Below are 24290 nucleotides of genomic sequence, written 5' to 3'. Positions count from 1 at the left end.
GTAGGACTGATAGGTCAAGGGTATACATGTAGCTGTGTTCCTTTGCCAGAACTGCCAAGCAAGCACTTGGGGTCCATTGGGAGGACCAGTTGTTGTGTTGGAGGTATTCTTGTTAAAAAAATCTCCTTAGTGCTGGACATGGTGGCACACACCGATAATCCCAGCAACTCGGGAGGCTGAGGCAGGAGGATCACAAGTTCAAAGCCAGACTCAGCAATTTAGCAAGGCCCTGTGTAACTTGGCAAGATCTTGTCTCAAAATAAAAAAATAAAAAGGACTGGGGATGTGGCTCAGTGGTTAAGTGTCCCAGGGTTAAATTCCCAGTACCAAAAAATAAAATAAAGTTAACTGAGAGATTAGGTATGCATATCCTATTATAAAACACTTGTCTGCTTAAAATAATGTGAGTGAATTCTATTGTTTTCAACTAAGAACCCTGACTGAACACATTTCTAGAAAACCTTTTCCTTCTGCCTACCTTATTTTTGTGATCAGATCACCAAATTGGTGTTATAGGGTCATGTTGACATTTAAAAAAAATTTTTTTTAGTTGTAGGTGAACACAACACCATTATTTTATTTATGGTTCTGAGGGTCAAACCCAGTGCCTTACACATGCTAGGCAAGTGCTCTACCAAGCCACAACCCCAGCCTTGACCTTTTTTTTTTTTTTTTTTTTCCTGGTGTTGGTGATCAAACCCAGGAAGTCCCAGGGTTGGGTTATGGCTCTGTGGTAGAGTGTTTGCTTAGCCCTGGGTTTGAACCCTAACACTATAGAAAAAACCCCAGATCCTCCCACATGCCAGGTAATGTTCTACTACTATATACCCTGAGCCCAATACATTTATTATTGTCATTCTACAGATAAAGAAACTGAGGTTCAAAAAAACTACTAAATATGCTAAAAGGGAAAGCTTAATAATTTGGGGCTCCAATGTGCTTGTCATATTTCCAATCATCCCTCTGAGATGTCCCACTCTCATAATATCAGAGAAAAAGCAATACACTCCTGGTGAGCCCAACCATCTCCTCCACTTATACGTGTGATTGAATGAGGAATGGAAACTTGGTCGAAATTGGCTTAACTGGATTATCTTTCCTGAAAAGTAGGACCTGGACACACAGAATACATCTGCTGAAGTTGAGCCCTGTTGCAGCTCCAGGGCTGAGGAAATCATTAGCTCAAAGCACTGTCATACCGCACTGGGAAAACAGAATCGTGATGGCTGATTTTATGTGTTAACTTACCTGGACCAATCTGCCCAAATATTTGGTCCAACATTAATCTGAAAAATCCTGTGAAGATGTTTTCTGGATGAGATTAAAGTTTAAATCAGTAGAATTTAAGTAAAGCAAACTATTCTTATATAATGTGACTGGGCCTAATATAATCAGTTGAAATCCTTAATTGAACAAATACTAATTCCTTCCCCACCCTATCCATCCTCCACCCAGCAAAAGGGAATTCTTCAGCTGATTGACATTGGATTTGAGCTGCAACTCTTCTCCAGATGCAGACTACCTATCAGTCCTGCAGATTTTGTACTTGTATCTGTTTTTTTTGTTGTTGTTGTTGTTGTTGTCGTTCTTGTTTGATGGTTGCTAGGGATTGAACCCGGGGTACTTTACCCCTGAACTACATTTCTAGTCCTTTTTATTTTTTATTTTGAAACGGGGATCCTTAAATCTTTTTTTTTTTTTTTTTTTTGGTACTGGGGATTGAACCCAGGGGTGCTTAACCATTGATCTACATTCCCAGCCCTTTTAATTTTAATTTTAAAACAGGGTCTCAAGTTGCTCAGGACCTTGCTAAACTGCTGAGGCTGGCTTTGAACTTGCGATTCTCTTGCCTCATCTCCCAAACTGCTAGGAATACAGGCATGCACTACGATGCTCACAACTTAAATCTTATTTCCAATATATTACAGGGAATTGGCACAAGGCCCTGCATGGTGGTGCATGCCTGTAATCCCAGGGGCTCAGGAGACTGAGGCAAGAGGATTGCAAGTTTGAGGCCAATCTCAGCAATTTAGGAGGCCCTAAGCAACTTAGGGAGACCCTGTCTCAGAAAATAAAAGGACTGGGTATATAGCACAGTGGAAAAATAATCCTGGGTTCAATCACAAGTACAAAGAAAAAAAATTGGCTCAAGGAGCCAACTTCTTGTAATAAAAATCTCTCACTATGTGGGTATATATAAAAATATATAGCCAGGCATGCATGTAATTCTAGTGACTTAGGAGGCTGAGGCAGGAGGATTGCAAGTTCAAAGCCAGCCTCAGCAATTTAGTTAGGCCTTAAGCAACTTAGCAAGACCCTGTCTCAAAACAAAAAATAAAAAGGGCTGGGGACGGGTTTCTCAGTTGTTAAGCACCTCTGAGTTCAATCCCTGGTATAAAATCCCTGTGTGTACTGTTGGTTCTTATTTTTCGTTTGTTTTTGGTGTTCTAGGTTTTCACAGGGATGCTTTACCACTGAGCTACATCTCCAGTTCTTTTGTTTTCATTTTGAAACAAGGCTCACTAAAAGGCCAAGGTTGACCTCCAACTTGGAATCCTCCTGTCTTAGTCTCCCAAGTAGCTGGGATTACAGGCATGTGCCATTGCACCCAGCTTGTTTGTTCTGTTTCTCTGGAGAACTCTAATACATACAGGATTGATCAGAGTAATTGTGCTGTTGTGGAAGCAGCTTTCCTTCACATCTTGATCTTGGCAGTTCAGATGCAGTTTTTTTAGGGCCTCACTACATTGCTGAGGCTGGCTTTGAACTTGTGATCCTCCAGTTTTAGCCTCCAGAGCTTCTGGGATTATAAGCATGTGCCACCTTGCCCAGACAGTTTTTTTAAGGGCTGAAGCTTATACAATGTGTTTCAGAAAAAGCACAAAAATTATGCATATAAAATTACAATTATAGGCATGTGACCCTGTGCCTGATTACCCCCAGACCTTTTTAAAAATTTTCTTATTTTAAGCAGGGCAAGGTAGCACACACTTGTAATCCAGTGACTTGGGAGGCTGAGGCAGGAAGATTGCAAGTTCAAAGTCAGCTTCAGCAACTTAGTGAGGCCCTAAGCAACTTAGGGAGACCCTGTCTCAAAATAAAAAAATACAAAGGGCTTATGATATGGCTCAGTGGTTAAGTGCTCCTGGGTTCAATCCCCAGGTACCCGCCCCCCCCCAAAAAAAAAAAAAAAAAACAAAAACAAAAATGAAAACAACACAACAAAAACAACTCATAGATTTAAAAGGATAAGAAATAGATCACAGGTCTCAATAGGAGTGTCAAAGAATTTATGGATCTTAATCTGTCACAGTCTTTCCTCTGGTATCAAACTATTTACATTTCTCTTACAAGCAAAAATACAATCACTCTTTCCTAAGACCCCCAAACATCTCATCCTATAGTGAGAATAATGTTCAAGCTAACATCAGGATAACTTTTTTTTTTTTTGTTTTTCTAAAGACATGGCAGCCCAATCTGGCTTCCAATTTCTGGGCTCAAGTGATCTTCCTGCCTCAACCTCCCAAGCAGTTTAGGACTATAGGTCCTAAGCCTATCCCGAGCCTGGCTCAGGATAACTATTTTTTTTTTTTTTAATTATACTGGGGATAGTACCCAGGGGTGCTTTACCACTGAGCTACACCCCCAACCCTTTTATTTCATTTTTAAAATTTAGAGACAGGGTCTCACTAAGTTGCTAAGGCTGGTTTTGAACCTTCTATCCTCCTGCCTCAAATCACTGAGATTACAGGATTACAGGCATGCACCACCATGCCTGGTGTCCTGTCTTTTTAAATTCAAACCAATATTTGATCCATAATGGGTGATCTATATACCTATTTGCCAAACTCGTAATCTCATTTCTTATTTTTCACTGAACAAACAACAGCAACAAAAAAAACAAAATTCTGGACTTGGAATAGGTAAATTTCCAAATGTTAAGGAGTAGTGTCAGTGCTTAAAATTAGTACTTAGGCTTTATGTGACTTCAAACTTGTGACGATACATCTCTGTATCTCAGTGGAAATTACAACATGGTGGAAGATAAAATGAGTTATGGTGACACAAATTAGATGACAAAGGCTAAACTTAAGTACTGACTGTTGGAAAGAACAGATGCATGTGACAGCTTGAAAAGGTCAAGTTTGGTGATTGTCCAAATGTGGGAAGGGCAGAAGTGAATAGAGCCAAGGATGATTTTTAGGTTCTGCGACCTGACTCAGAGCCTGGAAGGAGATCAAGAGAATGGTGAAAAACACAAATTTGGAGGAAACTGATCATCAGGAATTCAAGTTCATAAATGGGCCATCTAGCCAGTGAGGAAGAAATTCTAGACCCAGGACTCCAGTATAGTTCACTTATTAACTTTTAAAATTTCCTTGGACTGGGGTTGTGTTTCAGTGGTAGAGCACTGCCTAGCACGTGTGAGGTACTGGGTTTGATTCTCACCACATAAAACAAATAAATATAATAAAGATATTGTGTCCATCTACAGCTAAAAATGTTTTAAAAAATTTCCTTAGCTTGGGTACAGTGGCACATTCCTAAAAATGCAGGGACTTGGGAGACTGATGCAGGAGGATTGAAAGTTCAAAGTCAGCCTGAACAATTTAACCAGGTCCTGAGCAATTTAGTGAGACCCTACTCAAAAACAAACAAATAAACAAATAAATAGGGCTGGGGATGTAGCTCAGTGGTAAAATACCCCTGAGTTCAATCACATGTACAGAAGGAAAAAAAAAAATGGCTCAATGAGTCAATTCCTTGTAATAAATATTTCTCGGTACATGTGTTTCTGTGTGTATATATAAAAATACATAGCTGGGCATGGCTATATATTTTAAGAAACATATAATCCCTGACATTGGGATGACAGGTGTGCATCACAGAGTTTATTCCACTGTGTGTCTATACCACATTTTGTTTATCCATTCAGCCATTTATGGGCATCTGAGTTGTTCCCACCTTTTGGCTTCTGTGAATAATGCTACTATGAACTTTGGTTAGAGATATGTTTGTTCCCTCTTTTCAGTTCTTTTTTAGTAGATACCCAGAAATGCATCCATTACTTACTTTTAGAGATTTAATTTAAAAAACATCCTGAGCTGGGCGAGGTGGTGCATGCCTGGAATCCCAGCATCTTGGAAGACTCAGGCAGGAGACCCTAAGCAATTTAGTGAGATCCTGTCTCAAAAAAACTTAAAGGGCTGGGGATATGGTTCAGTGCTAAAGCACCCCTGGGTTACATCCCTGGCACCAATAAATAAAGCCAACAAACAGATAAAAATATCCTATAGTTAGGAATTGTTCCTTTAACAGTCTTTTTCAACTGCAGTTTCCCTGGGCCAACAGGAGTCTCTCAACTGTGATGTGACATCATCACTGCATCTGTGAAGCTTACCTTGAGTTATACACTATTTTTGTCTATAAGACTCCAAATTACCAAAGTGAAGATTTGTGTAATTTATCTTTGTGTTGCCCCCAAACTGTTAGCACAATGTTTCTGCATATAGTAGTCATTAAGTATTAGAAAACACAGTTTCAATGTCATTTATGGTGTGTAAATATACATACTAACGTGTGTGTGTATGGTACTGGGGATTGAACAGGGGACTGGCGCATGCCAGGTATGCAAGCCCTCTACCACTGAGCTACACCGCTGGACCGTTATGGTATAATAGTAGACTATTAATTTAATTGTAGACACCAACAACTTCTGACTTTTAAAATAGGAATAAAATTTCTTCCAAAGACACCGTCGCTCCCTTCCCCCCACCCTCTTTCATCACCAACAGGTAAGTGCTGTACTTATTTGTATATAAAGCATCAAGTTAAGTGTCCGAGAGAAAGGAAGAAACAATATAGTTTCCTAAGAGACCAGACGTTCCTTCCACAGTCTGTGTGTGTGTGTGTGTGTGTGTAAAGTTGCGGGTGGGGTGGGTGGGAGTTGAGATGGGAGTTGAAAGAACATTTTTCTGATTTCAGATGTTTTCTGACCAACTTTACCAGCCTAGCAGTCACCTAAATCCGTCCTGCAAATAACTGTTCTGGGATCAGAGCAGCGGCTCATTTTGCCAGTGGATGCCGGCAGGCTCGCGCTGAGGCCGGCTGCTCCGGTAGCCACTTTCCATTGGCCAGGACTGTTTTCAGGTCTTTGGGACACACCGAGAGCCTAGCACCGGGGGCGCCACGAACCGAACAGCCGCCCAAGTCGGTCACTTTACTCCGGCCTGCGGACGAGCTCAATGCAGCGCTCTCTCCATCCAACAGTCCCGGGACCCGGCCGAGGCGGATCGCAGCTGCGCGAGCTCCGGATGCAGCGGGGCGGAGGTCGTAGGTGCCCCGCAGGGTTCGGATGAGGTCCTCGAAAATAGCTTCGGGGCATGCGCCACTGCGGCCGTTAAAAGACCCAAAACCGACGCCTGGGAATCGGGAGCATGGTGGGAAGGGGCAGGCGCACTGTGGAGCTTCGGACGCTGGGACGGATCCCAAGAACCAGTACAGACACCGAGAGTACACAACTCCGACGAGCACCACCGGAGAACCGGAGGCGCAGGTGTGAGGTGCTCAGGTGTGGCCGCAGGCGGGTAACGTCACGTAGCGAGGCTGCGCGTGCGCGGCGTCGGGGGCGGGGCCTGGAGTTAAATACGGCTGCGGCTCTGCTTAATCCGCTCAGTCCTCTGCGCTTTGCTTTCCAGCTTGATGTGCTTCCTACTCGAAGGTAACAGATGCTGGGACCGAGGCGCCACAAAGACAGAACCTTGGCTCGCATGGACAGGCTTTCGTAACACGAGTCAAGGAATTATTAAAGACTAGTTGTTGACATGGTGACTGAATTTCAGACTAAGTTCTAGTTTATGGAGACTAGTGCTTAGAGAGCCAAAAGTTTAAATTCAAATCCGGTAGTAAGCTGGATCGATGTTGCAGTATCTTTTTGACTTACTGAGGGCACTTTTTCCCCTCTCAACATTTCATTTAACGATGTTTGATGAAGTTATCGAAAGCAATTTGAATAAGGGTGAGGATCTTAGCAGTGAAAACAGGCAGAGGTAGAACTCAGGAGTTTGTTTCAGTGTGCATCAAATTAAATAGCAGTAAAAAGGAAAGAATGGGTGTTATTGTAATTACCTGAGTTTGATGTAGTGAAGTTAGGATATCCTGACTTGTTTGTTAATGACTGAAACAATACTTCCTGGATAAATTTTGTGGGCTACATAGCAACACAAAGGAGAAAAATCTGCTTTCTTCACATCTGGGGCCAGCTGTTTCCTTCAGGGGTCTTTTTTTTTTTTTTTTTTTTTTTTTTTTTTTTTTTTTTGTTTTGTTTTGTTTTGTTTTGTTTTGAAGGGTTTTGGCTGGGCGGTGGCGCATACCTGTAATCCCAGTTCCTTACCTGAGATGGGAGAATCGCAAGTTCCAGGCTGGACTCGGCAATTTAGCAAGACCCGTCTCAAAAGGTTAGGGATGTAGCTCAGTGGTAGAGAGCACCCTTGGGTTCAATCCCCAGTACCGAAAAAACAAATGAATGAATAAATAAAAGAAAACATTTTGTATTTACAGCTGAGTTGCTGCTGATCCTCAGATACAGAACTTAACTTTCCACAAAACCTGGAAACAAGATGGAAGAAATGAATGGACAGGTAAATGCCACACTTGCTTACCTGTAGTATTCTTAAGAATTTTTGCAGTGGTGGGCTGTGAGGCAATTGCATGCAAAATTCATCACATTTAGTCTCTAGCATTTCTAGGAGTCTTAAACTAAACAAGGATATACATCGATGGAATTGTCCACAGTTGGTGCATATAAAGTAAAAAAGTGTTTTTATCATCAGTTGTTACTTATTTTTAAAAACTGCCTCAGCTTGGTGCTAGCATGTAATCCCAGCTGAGGCAAGAGAATCACAAATTCACGATACCCTGTTTTAGAATAAAAAAAAGGGGGGGGGGAGGGGATGGGGATGTAGCTCAGTGCTAAAACTCCCTAGGGTTTAATCTCTGGTATTGAAGTGTGTGTGTGCAGGGGGAGGGCAAAACAAACCCAAACACCATCTCTAGGGTAAATGTGTGAATGGATCACCTGGAGATGTTTTGTTTTTGTGCTGGGGATTGAACCCAGGCGTGCTTTACCACTGAGCTATATCCCCAGCCCTTTTTATTTGAGACAAGGTCTCTAAATTGCTTAGGGCCTGGATAAATTGCTGTGACTGGCTTCTAATTTCTGATTGTCCAACCTCAGGCTCCAGAGTTGCTGGGATTACAGGTGTGTGTCACCAGGTTTGGTTTGGCTTAATTACTTTTGCCTTTCCTACCTTTGCCTTCACCAAAGTTGTTTCCTCTCCCCTAATCCTCTCCCAAGGTTTTCATTCCCTCCCTTTTGCCTGGTATTCTAAATTCTAAAGAGAAGCCCCACCCAAATGTTTAAGATCTTAATATAGTAACACTGGGCTCAAATGATTCTTCTACCCTGCTTCCCAAGCAGCTAGGTCTCCAGGTTGTACTACCACCCTGGCCTTCTATAAATATTTAAAAATTTGGGCCTTTTTTTTTTTTTTTAATACAAAAGTAATTCAGAAATACTATAAAAGCCGGATGTGGTGGCATATACCTATAATCCCTGTGAATTGGGAGGCTGAGACAGGAGAATGGGGAGTTCAAAACCAGCCTCAGCAATTTAGCGAGGTCCTAAGCAACTTAGAACCTGTCACTAGATAAAAAAATTAAAAGGGCTGGGGATGTGACTCAGTGGTTAAGTGTCCCTGGGTTTAATTCCTGATGCAAAACCAAAAACAAAACAACAAACTTCCATTTCCATTGCTGGAATTGACCACTGTCTGGTTTTGAGGATGTTACATCCTAGGGTTTTTTTTGTTTGTTTGTTTTTGGTACCAGGGATTGAACTCTGACCGCTGAGCCACATTCTCAGCCCTATTTTGTTTAGAGGTAGGGTTTCACTGAATTTCTTAGTGCCTTACTTTTGCTGAGGCTGGCTTTGAACGTGGGATCCTCCTGCTTCAGCCTCTGGAGCTGCTGGGATTACAGGTGTGTGCCCTGCTATATTCTTGTTATGGGAGAAAAAATGCCTTTAGACAAGGGTCCAAGGGGTTCCCAGTGGGTGTCTTGGCATATGTGATGGAAAAAGAATTTCAGCACAACCAGACAAAGATATAGAGGTTTATTTAGGAAGTAGATACACATTCAAGGGAGAATGCAGACTGTCTCATGAGTGAGAAGCTCCTCCTTGGGTTGGGGGGTTCAATGTTTATAAAAGAACTGTAGTTAGGAGCTGGACTGAAAGTGGAGCTGCACAGTTTTGCACCTGAGCATGTGTATTTTCCTCCTTTTTCAAGGGCTCAGGCAGTAGCATGCCACTGAAAATTTACAGCTGGGCTTTCTGTATCTTAGTTTTTCCTGGGGGTTTCTTTTAAGTCTCGGTATTTTTTTTTTTAATCCTAAATCCCTATCTCACTATGTTTCCCTACTCCAGTCTTGCATGGTCTAAGTGATGTAGCTAAATTTCTAACATGAAACTGGTTGGACCTAAGGTGGCTGCCAGAGTAACTGACTCCTAGATATCTTCATTATAATACCATCTGCATGTGCTGGAGATGTAGCTCAGTGGGAGAGCACTGGACTAGAATGCCCTGGGTTTTATTCCCAGTACTGCAAAAACAAAAGAATGAACATAACATACCATCTGCATGTTAAATGACACCCTACACCCCAGAGTGTCTTGATAGTTAATAGTTACCACAAGGATGACTGGAAAGGACCCTAATGGGCAAAAAGAGATGGCACCTGAATTCCCTAAGAATCTCTCCCTCTTGTCAGCTTGTCCCTTCTCCATCACCTGTAATTTTTTTTTTTTTTTTTTTTTTTTTTTTTTTTTTTTGCATTGGTGGGGATCAGACCCAGGGCCTTGTGCTCGCAAGGCAAGCACTCTACCGACTGAGCTATCTCCCCAGCCCTCACCTGTGAATTTTAAACAGCAGATTGTTTGAGGAGATCTGAGATAAGGTCCAAGAAAGTGTTTTTTTTTTTTTTTTTTTTTTTTTTTTTTTTTTTTTTTTTTTGACTGTAGTACTGGGGATTGAATCCAGGGCCTTCCACAGCATCAAAGCAAATACTCTACCACTAAGCTATTTGCCCAACCCTTTTCTTTTTGAGATGGGGTCTCCTATATTGCCCAGGCTGGCTCTGAATTTTTGATCCTCCTGCTTCCTGAATGGCTGGGATTACAAATTTGAGGAACGAACCTTGCCTGCTAAGAATATGCATTTTTATTGTTTCCAGGTGGAGATGCCACTTTTTTGGGGTCTACACTTGCAGTACTTGGGCTTTAGATCCCTGCTGTCCAATCTATACACATGGCAAGTGTGGCTAGTGCAACTGAGGAAGGAACTGAATTTAAGTTTACAAAAGATAAACTTAAAGTATAGTGAATTTTTTTTTTTTTTTTTTTTTTTTTTTTTTTTTTGCGGTGCTAGGGATTGAACCCAGGGCCTTGTGCTTGTGAGGCAAGTACTTTACCAGTTGAGCTATCTCTCTGCAGCCCTAAACTTAAAGTATTAAGGGTATTTGGGGCTAGGGCTGTAGCTCACTGGTAGAGCTCTTGCTAGCTGGCATGTGTGGGTCCCTGTGTTGTGGTGCAGGGGATGGAACCAGGGATTTATATGCCCTAGGTGAGTCCTACCACCATACTAAATTCCTAGCCTTGCTTGTATTTTATCTTCAGATATTAAGAACCTTTCAGTCTAATGCTTTATTGGTATGTAGGAACAGCAGTAAAAGCTTTTACTGATTAATCTTATAAATTCTATTTTTCCCCTTGGGGTCTGTTAAAGAAAAAAGTTATTTAGAACTCTTGTAATAAGTGCACTGCTGACAAGGCTTAACTCTGAATATGTACACCAAAGGCAGCTGGAAATATGTATCTAAGGAGTAGAATGTGAGAGGATAGGATAGTGGATGGAAAGGAGACATCAGGATGGGGTGGGGGTTCTTGCTAAACAGACTTGACAAAATTCTTGCGGAGGGCAGGCCAAGGGCTTAGACATATATTAAGGATGGGGAATGAAGAACTTGATTGTGAGGGTGATTAGATATCCAGTGGGTGAGATTCTTTTAACCATTTTAGCAGAATTCTTGCTAAAACTGGGCTATGCAGGCTAAAGATTGAACTGGGACTAAGGGTCAAATTTGGTAGAGAAGGGCTGGAGATATAGCTCAGTTGGTAGAGTGCCTGCCTTGCGAGCACAAGGCTCCCGGGTTCAATCCCATTTTGGTAGAGAAGTAGTCTTAGAGGTACTTAGATATAAAGTTTACTGGAGAGAGTCTTGACAGACATTTTCCAGTCTTCAAATTGGACCCACAGGCTTTGGCAGTTGACTCCATAAAGGCCCCCTGTGGTTTGGAGGTTGTTTTTATTAAACACATAATTTAGTAATGCTCCCTTCAGCTGAAACTAAGCTAGGGGAAGAATCTAGCCTGATTCTTTCCTGCTAAAAGGTAGGAGAGGAACCATGGAGGAGGTGGAGTGTTGCCTAATGATTTTAAGACAGGGGACTTGGATGGCTTGTTTGTTCTCCATAATGATATTTCTCCCTGGATTTAATTTCTGAAGTCATGCATGATTAAGAACTCTTCTTTTTTATTTAAAAACTTTCAGTGCAATAGTGTGGTTGATGGTAATTTTGAAGAAGTTTGCCCTGAGAAAGTAATTAAGTTTAAACCTCCATTATACAAACAACGATACCAGTTTGTTAGAGATTTTGTGGATCAACATAAACCCAAGAAGGTAGGTATCTTTTTGCCAACATTTAACTATTAAGACTGTCCTATTGTATTGCCAATTACACTAGTAAGGAAAAACTTTTTAAATTTAATTTTTGTAAGAAAAGGGCCTTGCTGTATTGCCCAGGCTTATTTTAAATTTGTATGCTTAAGTGATCCTCTTGCCTCAGCCTCCCAAAAATTGAGATTACAGGTGTGCTTAGTAAATCCTTTTTTTTTTTTTTTTTCTTTCTGTCTTGCAGTAATGGGGATTGAACCCAGGGGTATTCTACCACTGAGCTAACCCCCCAGCCTTTTTATTTATTTGAGGCAGGGTCTCACTAAGTTGCCCTGTCTAGTCTCAAATATTGATCCTGTTCCAGCTTCCCCAGTAGCTGGGTTAACAGATATGCACCACCACACCTGGCAGATCTTTTTCAAAGGGATTGTTGCAGGAGGGAAATGCCTTGACGTAGAGATTCTATGTCTGAGTTAAGCAAAAGTGTTTTTTTCTTTTACAGGAAGGGAATCAAGAAAGCTACAAAGTGGGGAAGTAATTCGTAGTAAGAAAGGATAATAGGGTTGCATATGTGACTCAGTGGTAGAGCACTTACCTAGCATGTATAATGTCTGGGGTTCTGTCCCTAAACTGCAAAAAATAAATAATAATAACGATAATAAAGAAAATTTACCCTGAGACCAGGTTGATTATGGGAAGATAATCTTGTGTTTTTTTTTGTTGTTGCTGTTGTTGTTGTTTTTGGTACTGGGGATGATTGAATGCAGGGTTGCTTAATTTCTGAACCACATCCCCAGCCCTTTTTATTTTTTGAGACAGGATCTTGCTAAGTTGCCAAAACTGGCTTTGAACTGGCCACCCTCCTGCCTTAGCCTCCCAAGCCAATGGGGTTACAGATGTACACCACTGAACTGAGTGAAAATCTTGACTTTTGAGTTGGGAGTGAAATTGTAGTTCCATATTTCTAGAATGTTTAGTTAGAACATCAGGAAAACTGGTATTGTGACCATAAGTATTGTGGTTCTTTTAAATTAGATGATAGTAAGTGAGCCGTGATGGTGTAGTCCTCTAGTTCAGTCATTCTGGAGGCAGAGACAAGGACAGCAAGACCCTTACTCAAAAAAACAAACAACCCCCCTCCCCCCCCAAAAAAAACCAAAAACCAAAAAACAACAAAAAGAAACAGTAACAAATAGGATGGTAACAGCTTGCTCATCAACCTGAGAGGAAATTCATGATTTCAGAACGTATATACCTGTTACCATCCTAATGAATTTGATGTTCTGACTATGGTCTAGATGCTGGTAAGGTGAATTTCTAGAAGAAAGTTGTTTTTGTTTTTGTTTTTGTTTTTTCCTGCTTGATGTTGAAAACAGTAGAAAAGCCCTTACTTTAACTGTACTATAGCTGTTTCTGCACATGCACACAAAGGTGCAGGTATTATGTCTTTGTAGCTATGTAAGCACATGTGTTCAATTGAAGCATCTGAAATGGCAACTCAGAGTTCAGTTTGGAATTTCATATGATTTGTGAGCTCTCAAATAAGTCCTACTCAGAAATGAATGAAAGCAAGTTTTAGAGAGCTTAGTTTGCTGAAGCAGGATACTAAGAATATTTTAAAATCCCAAGTTTTGATTCTGAATGGGAAAACAATGTACCTAATCTTTCTGCCTTTCTCATTAGTCAAAGATAGTTGCAACCGTTCTGGAGTAGGAATGGCACTATTTGACTTTCATCAAACAAATACTTATTTGTGGTAGAGGCTGTGACTCAGTGGGAGTAGCACTTGCTTAGTTAGCATGATTGAACCCTGGGTTTGAACCCCAGCACCACAAAACAAATAACTAGAAATACTTATTTGTCTACAGGCTTATGAAATTCAGATTATTTTGTTTTTTTGTGAATTCTATTCTTTCCTCTCTACCTGCCACCCTGTATTAGGGATTGAACCCAGGGTCACTTTACCACTGAGCTACAAACCCAGCCCTTTTCATTTTTTTATTTTGAGACAGGATCTTGCTAAGTTGCTGAGGCTGGCATCAAATTTAGGATCTTCTTGCCTCCTGAGTAGGAGGGATTATAAGCATGTGCCACCATACCTGGCTTTGTGAATACTGTTCTATCAAAAAAAAAAAAAAGGTTCTGAATAATGGTTTCATTGTGGTTTTATTACTGACACACAATCCCCCACCCCCAGTATTTTTGTTCATACTTTTCGGTTACAAATGTCTTTGAAGTGACATTCTGTCTCATCCATAGGTTGCAGACCTGGGATGTGGTGATACAGAACTCCTAAGGCTGCTAAAAATCTACCCATGTATTCAACGGCTTGTTGGAGTAGATATTGATAAGGAAAAATTACAGTCGAATGGGTAATACTTAGTGCTGTGGTTTGGATATGGTTTGTCCCCCAAAGTTTCATGTGCTGGAAGGTTGGTCTGTGGGGTGGTGGTGCTGAAGTGGAACAACCATTAACAAGTGGGGCCTAATGGAACTCATTTAAGTCATGAGGGCTCCATTCTCATGAATGGATTAATGCCTGTCTGCTTGCCCAGGGGGTGGGCTATGTCTCATGATTGAATTAGTTCTGACGATGAGTTTTGAGGCCAGTCCTTGTACCTTGCCCCTTTATGCCACCATTTACTTTTTCATTTCTCCTATATTTCTGTTAGATTTTCACAGATTGTTTTGAGAATGTTTTTCTTCTGAAGAACAGAAATCACTGATTTAAAATGATCCAGAAGACCAAACATATTAAGAGAGAGAATAATATTAAATATTCAAGATTCTGTTCTCTTTTTTTGGGTGGGGATTACTGGGGAATGAACCCAGGGTGCTTTACCTCTGAGCCACATCCCTACCCCTTTTTATTTTGAAATAGAGTCTTGCTAAGTTACTAAGGCTGACCTTGAATTTAGCATTCTCCTGCCTCAACCTTGGAGTCAAAAGGGATTACAGTGTGTGCTACCATGCCTAGCCAAAATCTTTTTCTCATTGGCCAGTAATTTCCCACTATGAGAGAAAATTGCCCTGTGACCTAGTGTTTAGTACATGAAGATGAGGAAAATGGACTGAGTCAAACTTAGATTAATATAGGTAGAAGATGATTATCTGAGGATTTGAGTTCTCTCCCTGGGGAGAACTTTTTTTTTTTTTTTTTTTAAATCAGGTGCTAGGAATGGAACCCAGGGAAAACACTCTACTACTGAGCTACATCCTCAGACCAAGAGTTTCCAAATAGACCATGTTTAGAATGTTTCTTACTTACATGACAATTCTTTTGCAGACATCAGCTATCTCCCTATTTGGGGGAGTTTGTAAAGCCTCGAGATCTGGATTTGACCGTTATCTTGTATCATGGCTCTGTTGTGGAGAGAGATTCTCGTTTGCTTGGATTTGACTTGATAACATGCATTGAATTGTAAGTTTTAAACTATTAACTCATTTTTTAAAAAATAAGAAAGCCTGGCATGGTGGTGCTTGCCTGTAATCTCAGCCAATTAAGAGGTTGAGGTAGGAAGATCACAAGTTCTAGGCCAGCCTGGACAACTTAGTGAGACCCTGTCTCAAAAAAATAAAAGGGCTGGAGATGTAGCTCAGTGGTAGAGTGCCATTTAGTTCAATCTCCAGTGTCAGAAAAAGAACTCGGCTCAGTAATCTTGGTGTGTTTCATTTTTTTTTTTTTTTTTGTACTGGGGATTGAACCTAGGTACGCTTTGCCACTGAGCTACATTCCCAAGTTCTTTTTATTTCTTAATTTGAGTCAGAATCTTGCTTAGTTGCCCACGCTGACCTTGAACTTTTAATACTCCTGCCTCACCCTCCTGAGCTTCTGGGATTAAGAGCCTGTGCCACCATTCCTGGCTGGTGTTTCAAATACTTAGGCCTTAATATTTGTAGAGAAAAATGTTCATCAATTGGGAATATCTTTTACTTTCATTCGGCATTTTAGTTGGAAATTCCAAATGTGCAGAAAAGTTCCAAAAAAATAGAGTACCAAGAACATGCACATACTCTTTATCTAGATTAACCTATGAACGTTTTACTCCTTTTGTTTGCATTTTGTAACTTGTATACTCTCCCCACCTATCCAGTTTTTTGTGGAACTAATTAAGGGTAGGTTATACACACCATGGCACTTTGCCTTTGATAAAAACTAGTTTTGTTTGTATTTAGTTTGTATTTCTAAGACACATAAGATGAGGGGTAGTCTATAATTAGTCTTTTTTTTTTTTTTTTTTTTTTTTTTTTTACTAGGGATGGAACCCAGGGGCACTTTACCATTTAGCCACGTTCTCAGTCCTTTTTATTTTGAGACAGGGTCTTGCTAAACTGCTGAGCTCCTGAGGCTGGCCTTAAACTTGTGATACTCCTGCCTCAGCCTTCTTTTTATTTTATTAAAATATTTATTTTTACAGACACATTTTGATTCATTGTACACAATTGGGGTACAACTTTTCATTTCTATGGTTGTACACAATGTATGTTCACACCATTCATGTAATCGTACATATATATAGGGTAATACTGTCTGTTTAATTCTACTGTTTTCCCATTCCCACCCCTTTTTCTTCTACACCATCCAAAGTTCCTTCATTCTTCTCTTCCCCCCCATGATCCCTTATCGTTATATATTGTCATCCACTTATCAGAGAAAACATTGGGCCTTTGGTTTTTTGGACTTGCCCTATTTACTTAGCATGATATTTTCCAACTTCATCCATTTACCAGCAAATGCCATAATTTTATTCTTCTTTATGGCTGAGTAATATTCCATTGTGTATATATACCACACTTTCTTTATCCATTCGTCAATTGAAGGGCATCTAGGTTGGTTCCACAATCTAGCTATTGTGAATTGAGCTGCTATGAACACTGATGTGGCTGTGTCACTGTAGTATGCTGATTTTAAGTCCTTTGGGTATAAACCAAGGAGTGGAATAGCCGGGTCAAATGGTGGTTCCATTCCAAGCTTTCTGAGGAATCTCCATACTGCATTCCAGAGTGGCTGTACCAATTTGCAACTCCACCAGCAATGTATGAATGTGCCTTTTTCCCTACATCCACGCCAACACTTATTATTGTTGTGTTCTTGATAACAGCCATTCTAATTAGAGTTAGATGAAATCTTAGGGTGGTTTTAATTTGCATTTCTCTAATTACTAGGGATGATGAGCACTTTTTCATATATTTGTTGATCACCTGTGTATCTTCTTCTGTGAAGTGTCTGCCCATTTCCTTAACCCATTTATTAACTGGGTTCTTTGTATTGGGTAGAAAGTTTTTTAAGTTCTTTATAAATTTAGGAGATGAGTGCTCTGTGAAGTGTGTGTGGAAAAGATTTTCTCCCACTCTGTAGGCTCTCTTTTCACATTATTGATTGTTTCCTGTGCTGAGAAAAAGCTTTTTAGTTTGAATCTATCCTATTTATTGATTCTTGCTTTTATTTCTTGCACTATGGGGTCTTGTTAAGAAAGTCTGGTCCTAAGCCAACATGATGGAGATGTAGGCCTACTTTTTTTTCCAAGATCCTTGATCCATTTTGAGTTGAATTTTGTGCTGGGTGAGAGATAGGGTTTTAGTTTCATTTTACTGTGTATGGATTTTCAGTTTTGCCAGCACCATTTGTTGAAGAGGCTATCTTTTCTCCATTGTAAGTTTTTGGCACCCTCGTCTAGTATGAGGTTACTGTCCTTATGTGGGTATGTCTCCGTGTCTTCTATCCTGTATCAGTGATCTACCTGTCTATTTTGATGCCAATACCATGCCGTTTTTCTTACTATTGCTCTATAGTAGAGTTTAAGTTCTGGTATAGTGATACCTCCTGCATCACTCTTCCTGCCCAGGATTGTTTTGACTATTCTGGGTCTTTTGTTCTTCCAGATGAATTTCATGGTTGCTTTTTCTGTTTCTATGAGAAATGTAAATATAAGGGATTTTAATTGGCATTGCATTAAAACTTTATAGCACCTTTGGAAGTATGGCCATTTTGATAATATTAATTCTGCCTATCCAAGAACATGGGAGATCTTTCCATCTTCTAAGGTCTTCCTCAATTTCTTTCTTCAATGTTTTGTAGTTTTCATTGTAGAGATCTTTCACCTCTTTGATTAGGTTGATTCCCAAGTAGTTTATTTTGTTTTTTTGAGACTATTGTGAATGGAGTCGTTTTCCTCATTTCCCTTTCAGATGTTTCATCGCTTATGTATAAAATGCTTTAGATTTATGCATGTTGATTTTATAATCTGCTATTTTGCTGAATTCATTTGAGGTCTAGAAGTTTTCTGGAAGAGTTTTTTGGATCCTCTAGAGAATCATGTCATCATCAAATAGTGACAGCTTGAGTTCCTCTTTTCCTATTCGTATACCTTTAATTTTTTTAGTCTAATTGCTCTGGCTAGTATTTCAAGGACGACGTTGAATACAAGTGGTGAAAGAGGGCATCCCTGTCTTGTTCCCGTTTTTAAAGGGAATGCTTTCAGTTTTTCTCCATTAAGAATGATATTGGCCGTGGGCTTAGAATAGCCTTTAAAATATTGAGGTGTGTTCCTACTATCCCTATTTTTTCTAGTGTTTTGAGCATGAAGGGGTGTTGTATTTTGTCCAATGCTTTTTCTGTCAATTGAAATAACCATATGATTCTTATTCTTAAGTCTATTGACATGATGGATTACATTTATTGATTTACAGATGTTAAACCATTCTTGCATTCCCTGAATGAACCCCACTTGATCGTGGTGCACGATTTTCTTAATATGTTTTTGGATATGGTTTGCCAGAATTTTGTTAAGGATCTTAGCATCTATATTCATCAAGAATATTGGTCTAAAATTTTCTTTCCTTGATGTGTCTTTGTCTGTTTTGGGTATGAGGGTGATACTAGCTTCATAGAATGAGTTTGGTAGGGTTCCCTCCTTTTCTATTTCCTGGAATACTTTGAGAAGTAGTGGAATGAGTTCTTCTTTGAAGGTCTTGTAGAACTCAGCTGAGAATCCATCTAGTCCTGGGCTTTGCTTGGATGGCAGGCTTTTGATGGCTTCTCTTTCATTGCTTGATATTGATCTGTTTAAATTGTGTATGTCCTCCTGGTTCAGATTGGGAGGAACATATGTCTCTAGAAATTTGTCGATGTCTTCAGTATTTTCTATTTTGTTGGAATATAGATTTTCAAAGTAGCTTCTCATTATGTATTTCAGTGGTGTCTGTCGTGATATTACCTTTTTCATTATGAATTTTAGTAATTTGAGTTTCCTCTCTTCTCTTTGTTAGTGTAGCTAAGGGTTTGTGTATTTTGTTTACTTTTTCAAAGAACCAACTTTTTGTTAATTTTTTGAATTGTTTCTTTGGTTTCACTTTCATTGAGTTCAGCTCTGATTTTAATTATTTCCTGTCTTTTAATACTTTTGGTGTTGTTCTGTTCTTCTTTTTCTAGGGCTTTGAGCTGTAATGTTAGGTCATTTACTTGTTGACTTTTTATTCTTTCTTTGAATGCACTCCATGCAATGAATTTTCCCCTTAGTGCTGCTTTCATAGTGTCCCAGAGATTTTGATATGTTGTATCATCATTCTCATTTATTTCTAAGAATTTTTTTATCTCCTCCCTGATGTTTTCTGTTATCCATGCTTCATTCAATAGCATATTATTTAGTCTCCAGGTGTTGGAGTAATTTGTGTTTTTTATTTTGTGATTGATTTCTAATTTCATTCCATTATGATCTGATAGAACACAAGGTAGTATCTCTATTTTTTTGCATTTACTAAGGGCTAGTTTGTGGCATAACATGGTTATTTTCGAGAAGGTTCCATGTGCTGCTGAGAAGAAAGTGAATTTGCTTGTTGATGGAATATTCTATATATGTCTGTTAAGTCTAGGTTATTGATTGTGTTATTGAGTTCTATGGTTTCTTTTTTAGTTTTTGTTTGGAAGATCTATTGAGTGGTGACAGTGGTGTGTTTAAAGTCACCCAGAATTATTTTGTTTTGGTTTGTTTGATTCCTGGAATTGAGAAGGATTTGTTTGATGTACATGAATGCACAGTTGTTTGGTGCATAAATATTTACGATCGTTATCTTCCTGATTTATGGTTCCCTTAAGCAGTATGAAATGTCCTTCTTTATTCCTTCTGACTAACTCTGGCTTGAAGTCCACTTTATCTGATATAAGGATGGAAACCCCCACTATTTTACTGAGTCTGTATGCGTGGTAGGTTTTTTCCCATCCTTTCACCTTCAGTATGTGGATGTCTTTTTCTATGAGGTGAGTCTCTTCAGCATATTGTTGGGTCTTTCTTTTTAATCCATTCTGCCAGTCTATGTCTTTTGATTGATGAGTTTAGGCCATTAATGTTCAGGGTTATTATTGAGATATGATTTGTATTTCCAATCATTTGGGCTCAGTTTTGATTTTTAACTTGGCTTGGTTTCTTCCTTGAATGGATTTTTCTTTAAGGTAGTTCCTCCCTTTGCTGACCTACATTGTTGTTTTTCATTTCCTCCTCCTGGAATATTTTGAGAATATTCTGTAGTGCCGGCTTTTTATTTGTAAATTCTTTTAACTTTTGTTTATCATGGAAGGATTTTATTTCATCTTCAAATCTGAAGGTTAGTTTTCCTGGGTATAGGATTCTTGGTTGGCAACCATGTTCTTTCAGAGCTTGAAATATGTTGTTTTAGGCCCTTCTAGCTTTTAGAATCTGGGCTGAGAAATGTGCTGATATCCATATTGGTTTCCCCCTATATGTAATCTGATGCTTTTCTCTCACAGCCATCAATATCCTATCTTTATTTTGCATGTTGGGCATTTTCATTATAATGTGCCTTGGTGTGGACCTGTTGTGATTTTGTGCATTTGGTGTTCTGTAAGCCTCTTGTACTTGATTTTCCATTTCATTCTTCAGGCTTGGGAATTTTCTGCTATTATTTCATTGAATAGATTGTTCATTCCTTTGGTTTGTATCTCTGTGCCTTCCTCAGTCCTGATAATTCTTAAATTTGGTCTTTTCATGATGTCCCATAGTTCTTGGAGATTCTGTTCATGATTTCTTACCATCTTCTCTGTTTGGGCCACTTTATTTTCAAGATTAAATATTTTGTCTTCATTATCTGAGGTTCTGTCTTCCAAGTGGTCTAATCTGTTGGTGATGTTTTCCATTGAGTATTTTATTTGGTTTATTGTTTCCTTCATTTCAAGGATTTCCGTTTGGGTTTTTTTTGAGAATCTCTGTCTTTGTTGAAATGGTCTTTTGCTTCCTGCAGTTGCTCTTTCAAGTGCTTATTGGTGTGATCATTCATTGCCTGCATTTGCTCTTATCTCATCCTTTGCTTCCCGAATCATCTTAATCATGTATAATCTGAAGTCGTTTTCTGACATTTCTTCTACCATACTGTCATTGGATTCTATTACTATAGAATCTAGATTTGTTTGGATCATTTTCTTCCTTGTCTTTTCATGTTGTTCATGTATCTTCCCCTCAAGCAGTGCAGATCTGGGGCATTTCAGTTTACCCCCTATAGGCTTATAGTGACCCTATAGGTTTCCAAAACCTTTTCTTTAAGGGGGAGATCAATATTAGCAGTGCCCAGTTCAGACAGTATGCAACCCTAGACCAAATAGCCCCTATGAGTACGTTAACAATACTGTCATAATAAACAGAATGAGTTCAATTATTATCTTCAGTATAATAAATAGATTTGCAATAAGGTCTGCAGTTTCTAATGGAGGACAAAGAGGATGCAGGGGGTGTAGGATGTAGCTGTTAATGGGATAAGAAAAGACTATATAGAAGTTCTAGATAAGAGTGTAATCAAAAGAAGTTGGTTGTTAGCATGTGAAAAGGGAGAAAGAGACTCTGAGGGAATAGGTAAACAAAAGGAAAAGAGAGCAAGAAAAGTAAAGAAGTAAAAACTTAAAAATTTTCAATAAGGAGAAAAAAGAAAATCTATACTATAACAGTCATATAGTATTCAAATCTCCCAGTCTTCAGTAGCCTGAGGTATGAGAGGTACTTGACAATGAGTTTCAAGTCTTCAGCAGGCATGTCAGGATGGGATTTGCCCCACCTAAAGATTGGAGCTAGGGCTTCCAGGATTATCCAGGATGGCCGCCCTGGCTTCCAACTGTGTTGGCAAATGGGGAGCTGCAGCTCGGGGTGTGGTTGTAGCTGGAGGTCCTGTAGGCAGGGTGTGGTTGGTCAGGCAGGGGTCCTGGAGGTGGGGTGTGGTCAGTCTGGTTGCAGGATCCTGGAGGCGGGGTGCAATCAGTCGGTCTGGGGGTCGTGGTGGTGAGGAGCAGTCAGTCAATGTGAGGGCCCCAGAGGCAGGGAGTGTTCCGTCAGGCTGAGGGATCCTAGAGACAGGGCTCAGACAGTCCGGCCAGGGGTCCTACGGGGCCTGACCTTTGTCTCAAAATGGCGGCAGCCACGTGTAACCAAACCTGCAGGTACTGTGACAGTGAACTTCCAGGCAACAGCAGGCAGCTGGCACTCCACTGGTGGTCTGCGGTCAGTGTGCTGGCTGCTGTCAAACAATCAGCTGGTGAACCTAGGGCTGTGGGTGATAGGTACGTGAAAGGCAGGCAAAGTACAGGCAAGAGGCAGGCAAATAGCGAATGATAGGCACCTAACAGTGAGCAATCTGCACTCAAAAAGGTGTCGATGTACTGGCAGACTGCAGGTGATCACAGTAGACAAATGGGCTAAACAGCAGGAGATCAATAAGCAGCAAAAACTGCCTCACCAAGAAACAGACATCCTCTGCTTGAAACCTGTGTTACGGAGAGACAAGGAACGCAGCCTCCCTCTAGTCTGCCATCTGAGATCAGCCCCCCTTGCCCCAGCCATCTGAGCTACTGGGATTAGTGGCATGCACCAGTAATTCTGGCCCTGCTCTTCATTTCTGAAGTGATGTGTACTTGGTGATTTATATCAGGGAGGTGCAAACTCAGATAACATCTTTTTAGGAGTATGATAGAGTCCCACAGAGCACAGCAAAGAACCTTGGTTACGGGAGCACCATGGGTAGAGTTGTAGGTGGGGAAGGATTAGGATATGTGAATAATTGTTTTGTTCCTAGGTCACAGCATTATTACATAGTCAAAGAATGGAGAAATTGATTTTCCAGATGGTCACTGTTTAGGCTAAATCAATTTGGAAAACATTTACAAGTAAAGCTACATTAATCATCTCTCCCATTAACCATTTTAGAATAGAACATTTGGATTCAGATGATCTGGCCAGATTTCCCGAAGTGGTATTTGGGTACCTATCTCCAGCCATGATTGTCATCAGCACACCAAACTCTGAATTCAACCCCCTGTTTCCCACAGTGACCCTAAGAGATGCAGATCATAAATTTGAGTGGAATAGAATGGAGTTTCAGTCCTGGTAAGTTCATCAGTTGTTTTTTTTTTTTTTTTTTTTTTAATTTAAATTCTAATGGTTTTTAAAGTCCTAGGTGGTAAAACCTGATACCTAAATTTTTTCTTCTTTCTTTGGTATTAGGGATTGAACCCAGGGGTGGTTAACCACTGAGATACATTCCCAGCTCTTTTTGTTTTTAATTTGAGACAGAGTCTTGCTAAATTGCGTAGTACCTTGCTAAACAGCTGAGGCTGGCTTTGAACTTGTGATCCTCCTGTCTCAGCCTCCCAACGTGCTGGGATTACAGGCTGTACCACTATACCTGCTTGTCCATATTTTTGTGGTAACTTGAAAACTGTCCCTATGTCACTGCTTCTGCTTCATAGAAAAAGTGTGGCATTGTGTGGTAGTGTAGGGATGTGTAACAAAGTATTTTGACTCATATATTCATCTATAATACTATGGACTAGAATAACTTAGCAATAATCTATTTAGCAATAGCTTTATGTTTAATATAATGATTTCTATTATTTTGATTTCAGGGCTTTACAAGTGGCAAATCGTTATCATTACTCTGTGGAGTTTACTGGGGTAGGGGAACCACCTGCTGGAGCTGAGCATGTTGGATATTGTACCCAGATAGGTGTCTTCCAGAAAAATAGTGGGAAGGCAACAGAATTGTGCTTTTCAGAGCAGCATGATCAACACGTTTATGAAACTGTGAGTATTTGTGAGGTAGCCATCAGGGAAGAAGTACATTGATGCAAGTAAGAGGCCAACCTCAGTAACTCGGACCTTCAGCAACTTAGTGAGACCCTGTCTCAAAATAAATAGGGCTGGAGATGTAGCTCAGTGGTAGAGTACCTGTGGGTTCAATCCTTAGTGCTCCCCCCAACACAAAGGATGTTGAACTTTGATTTTGGTAAGTGTCCCCAAAGTAGAGATAAATGTACATGATCTTATTTTTTCCTGGTACTAAGGATAGAATCCAAAGCCTTGCACATGCCAGGCAAGTGCTTTGCCACTGAGTTATATCCCCAGCCCTTATGACCTTATTTTGAGGCTCACTCTAGAAAGATCCTTGAGGACTCTCGAATGCTAGTAGAGTTGGTCTAAGGCTTGTCTAGCCTCTTAGCCTTTCTCAA

General features: G+C 40.0%; 1 protein-coding gene across 3 annotated transcripts in view; it reads left to right on the top strand.

Annotated features, from left to right (window-relative positions):
* The window catches only part of HENMT1 (HEN methyltransferase 1), a 37981-nt gene that overhangs the window by 9593 nt on the left and 4098 nt on the right, over positions 1-24290 (top strand). Inside the window, exons 2-7 of one of the 3 annotated variants that reach the window (XM_079133103.1) lie at positions 5986-6556; positions 11666-11794; positions 14048-14160; positions 15075-15209; positions 22990-23169; positions 23688-23865. In XM_079133103.1, the coding sequence (XP_078989229.1) occupies positions 6356-6556; positions 11666-11794; positions 14048-14160; positions 15075-15209; positions 22990-23169; positions 23688-23865 (936 nt within the window). In that variant the 5' untranslated portion in view covers positions 5986-6355. Of the gene's footprint in view, positions 1-5408; positions 6557-7589; positions 7641-11665; positions 11795-14047; positions 14161-15074; positions 15210-22989; positions 23170-23687; positions 23866-24290 lie in introns of those variants that run through there. The other 2 variants (XM_079133105.1, XM_079133104.1) reach the window with 2 other exon arrangements.

Source organism: Sciurus vulgaris (assembly GCF_902686455.1).
Source record: "Sciurus vulgaris genome assembly, chromosome: 1".
Taxonomy (NCBI): domain Eukaryota; kingdom Metazoa; phylum Chordata; class Mammalia; order Rodentia; family Sciuridae; genus Sciurus; species Sciurus vulgaris.
Note: the sequence above shows the minus strand (reverse complement) of the source record. Positions and strands in the feature narration are given on the sequence as shown.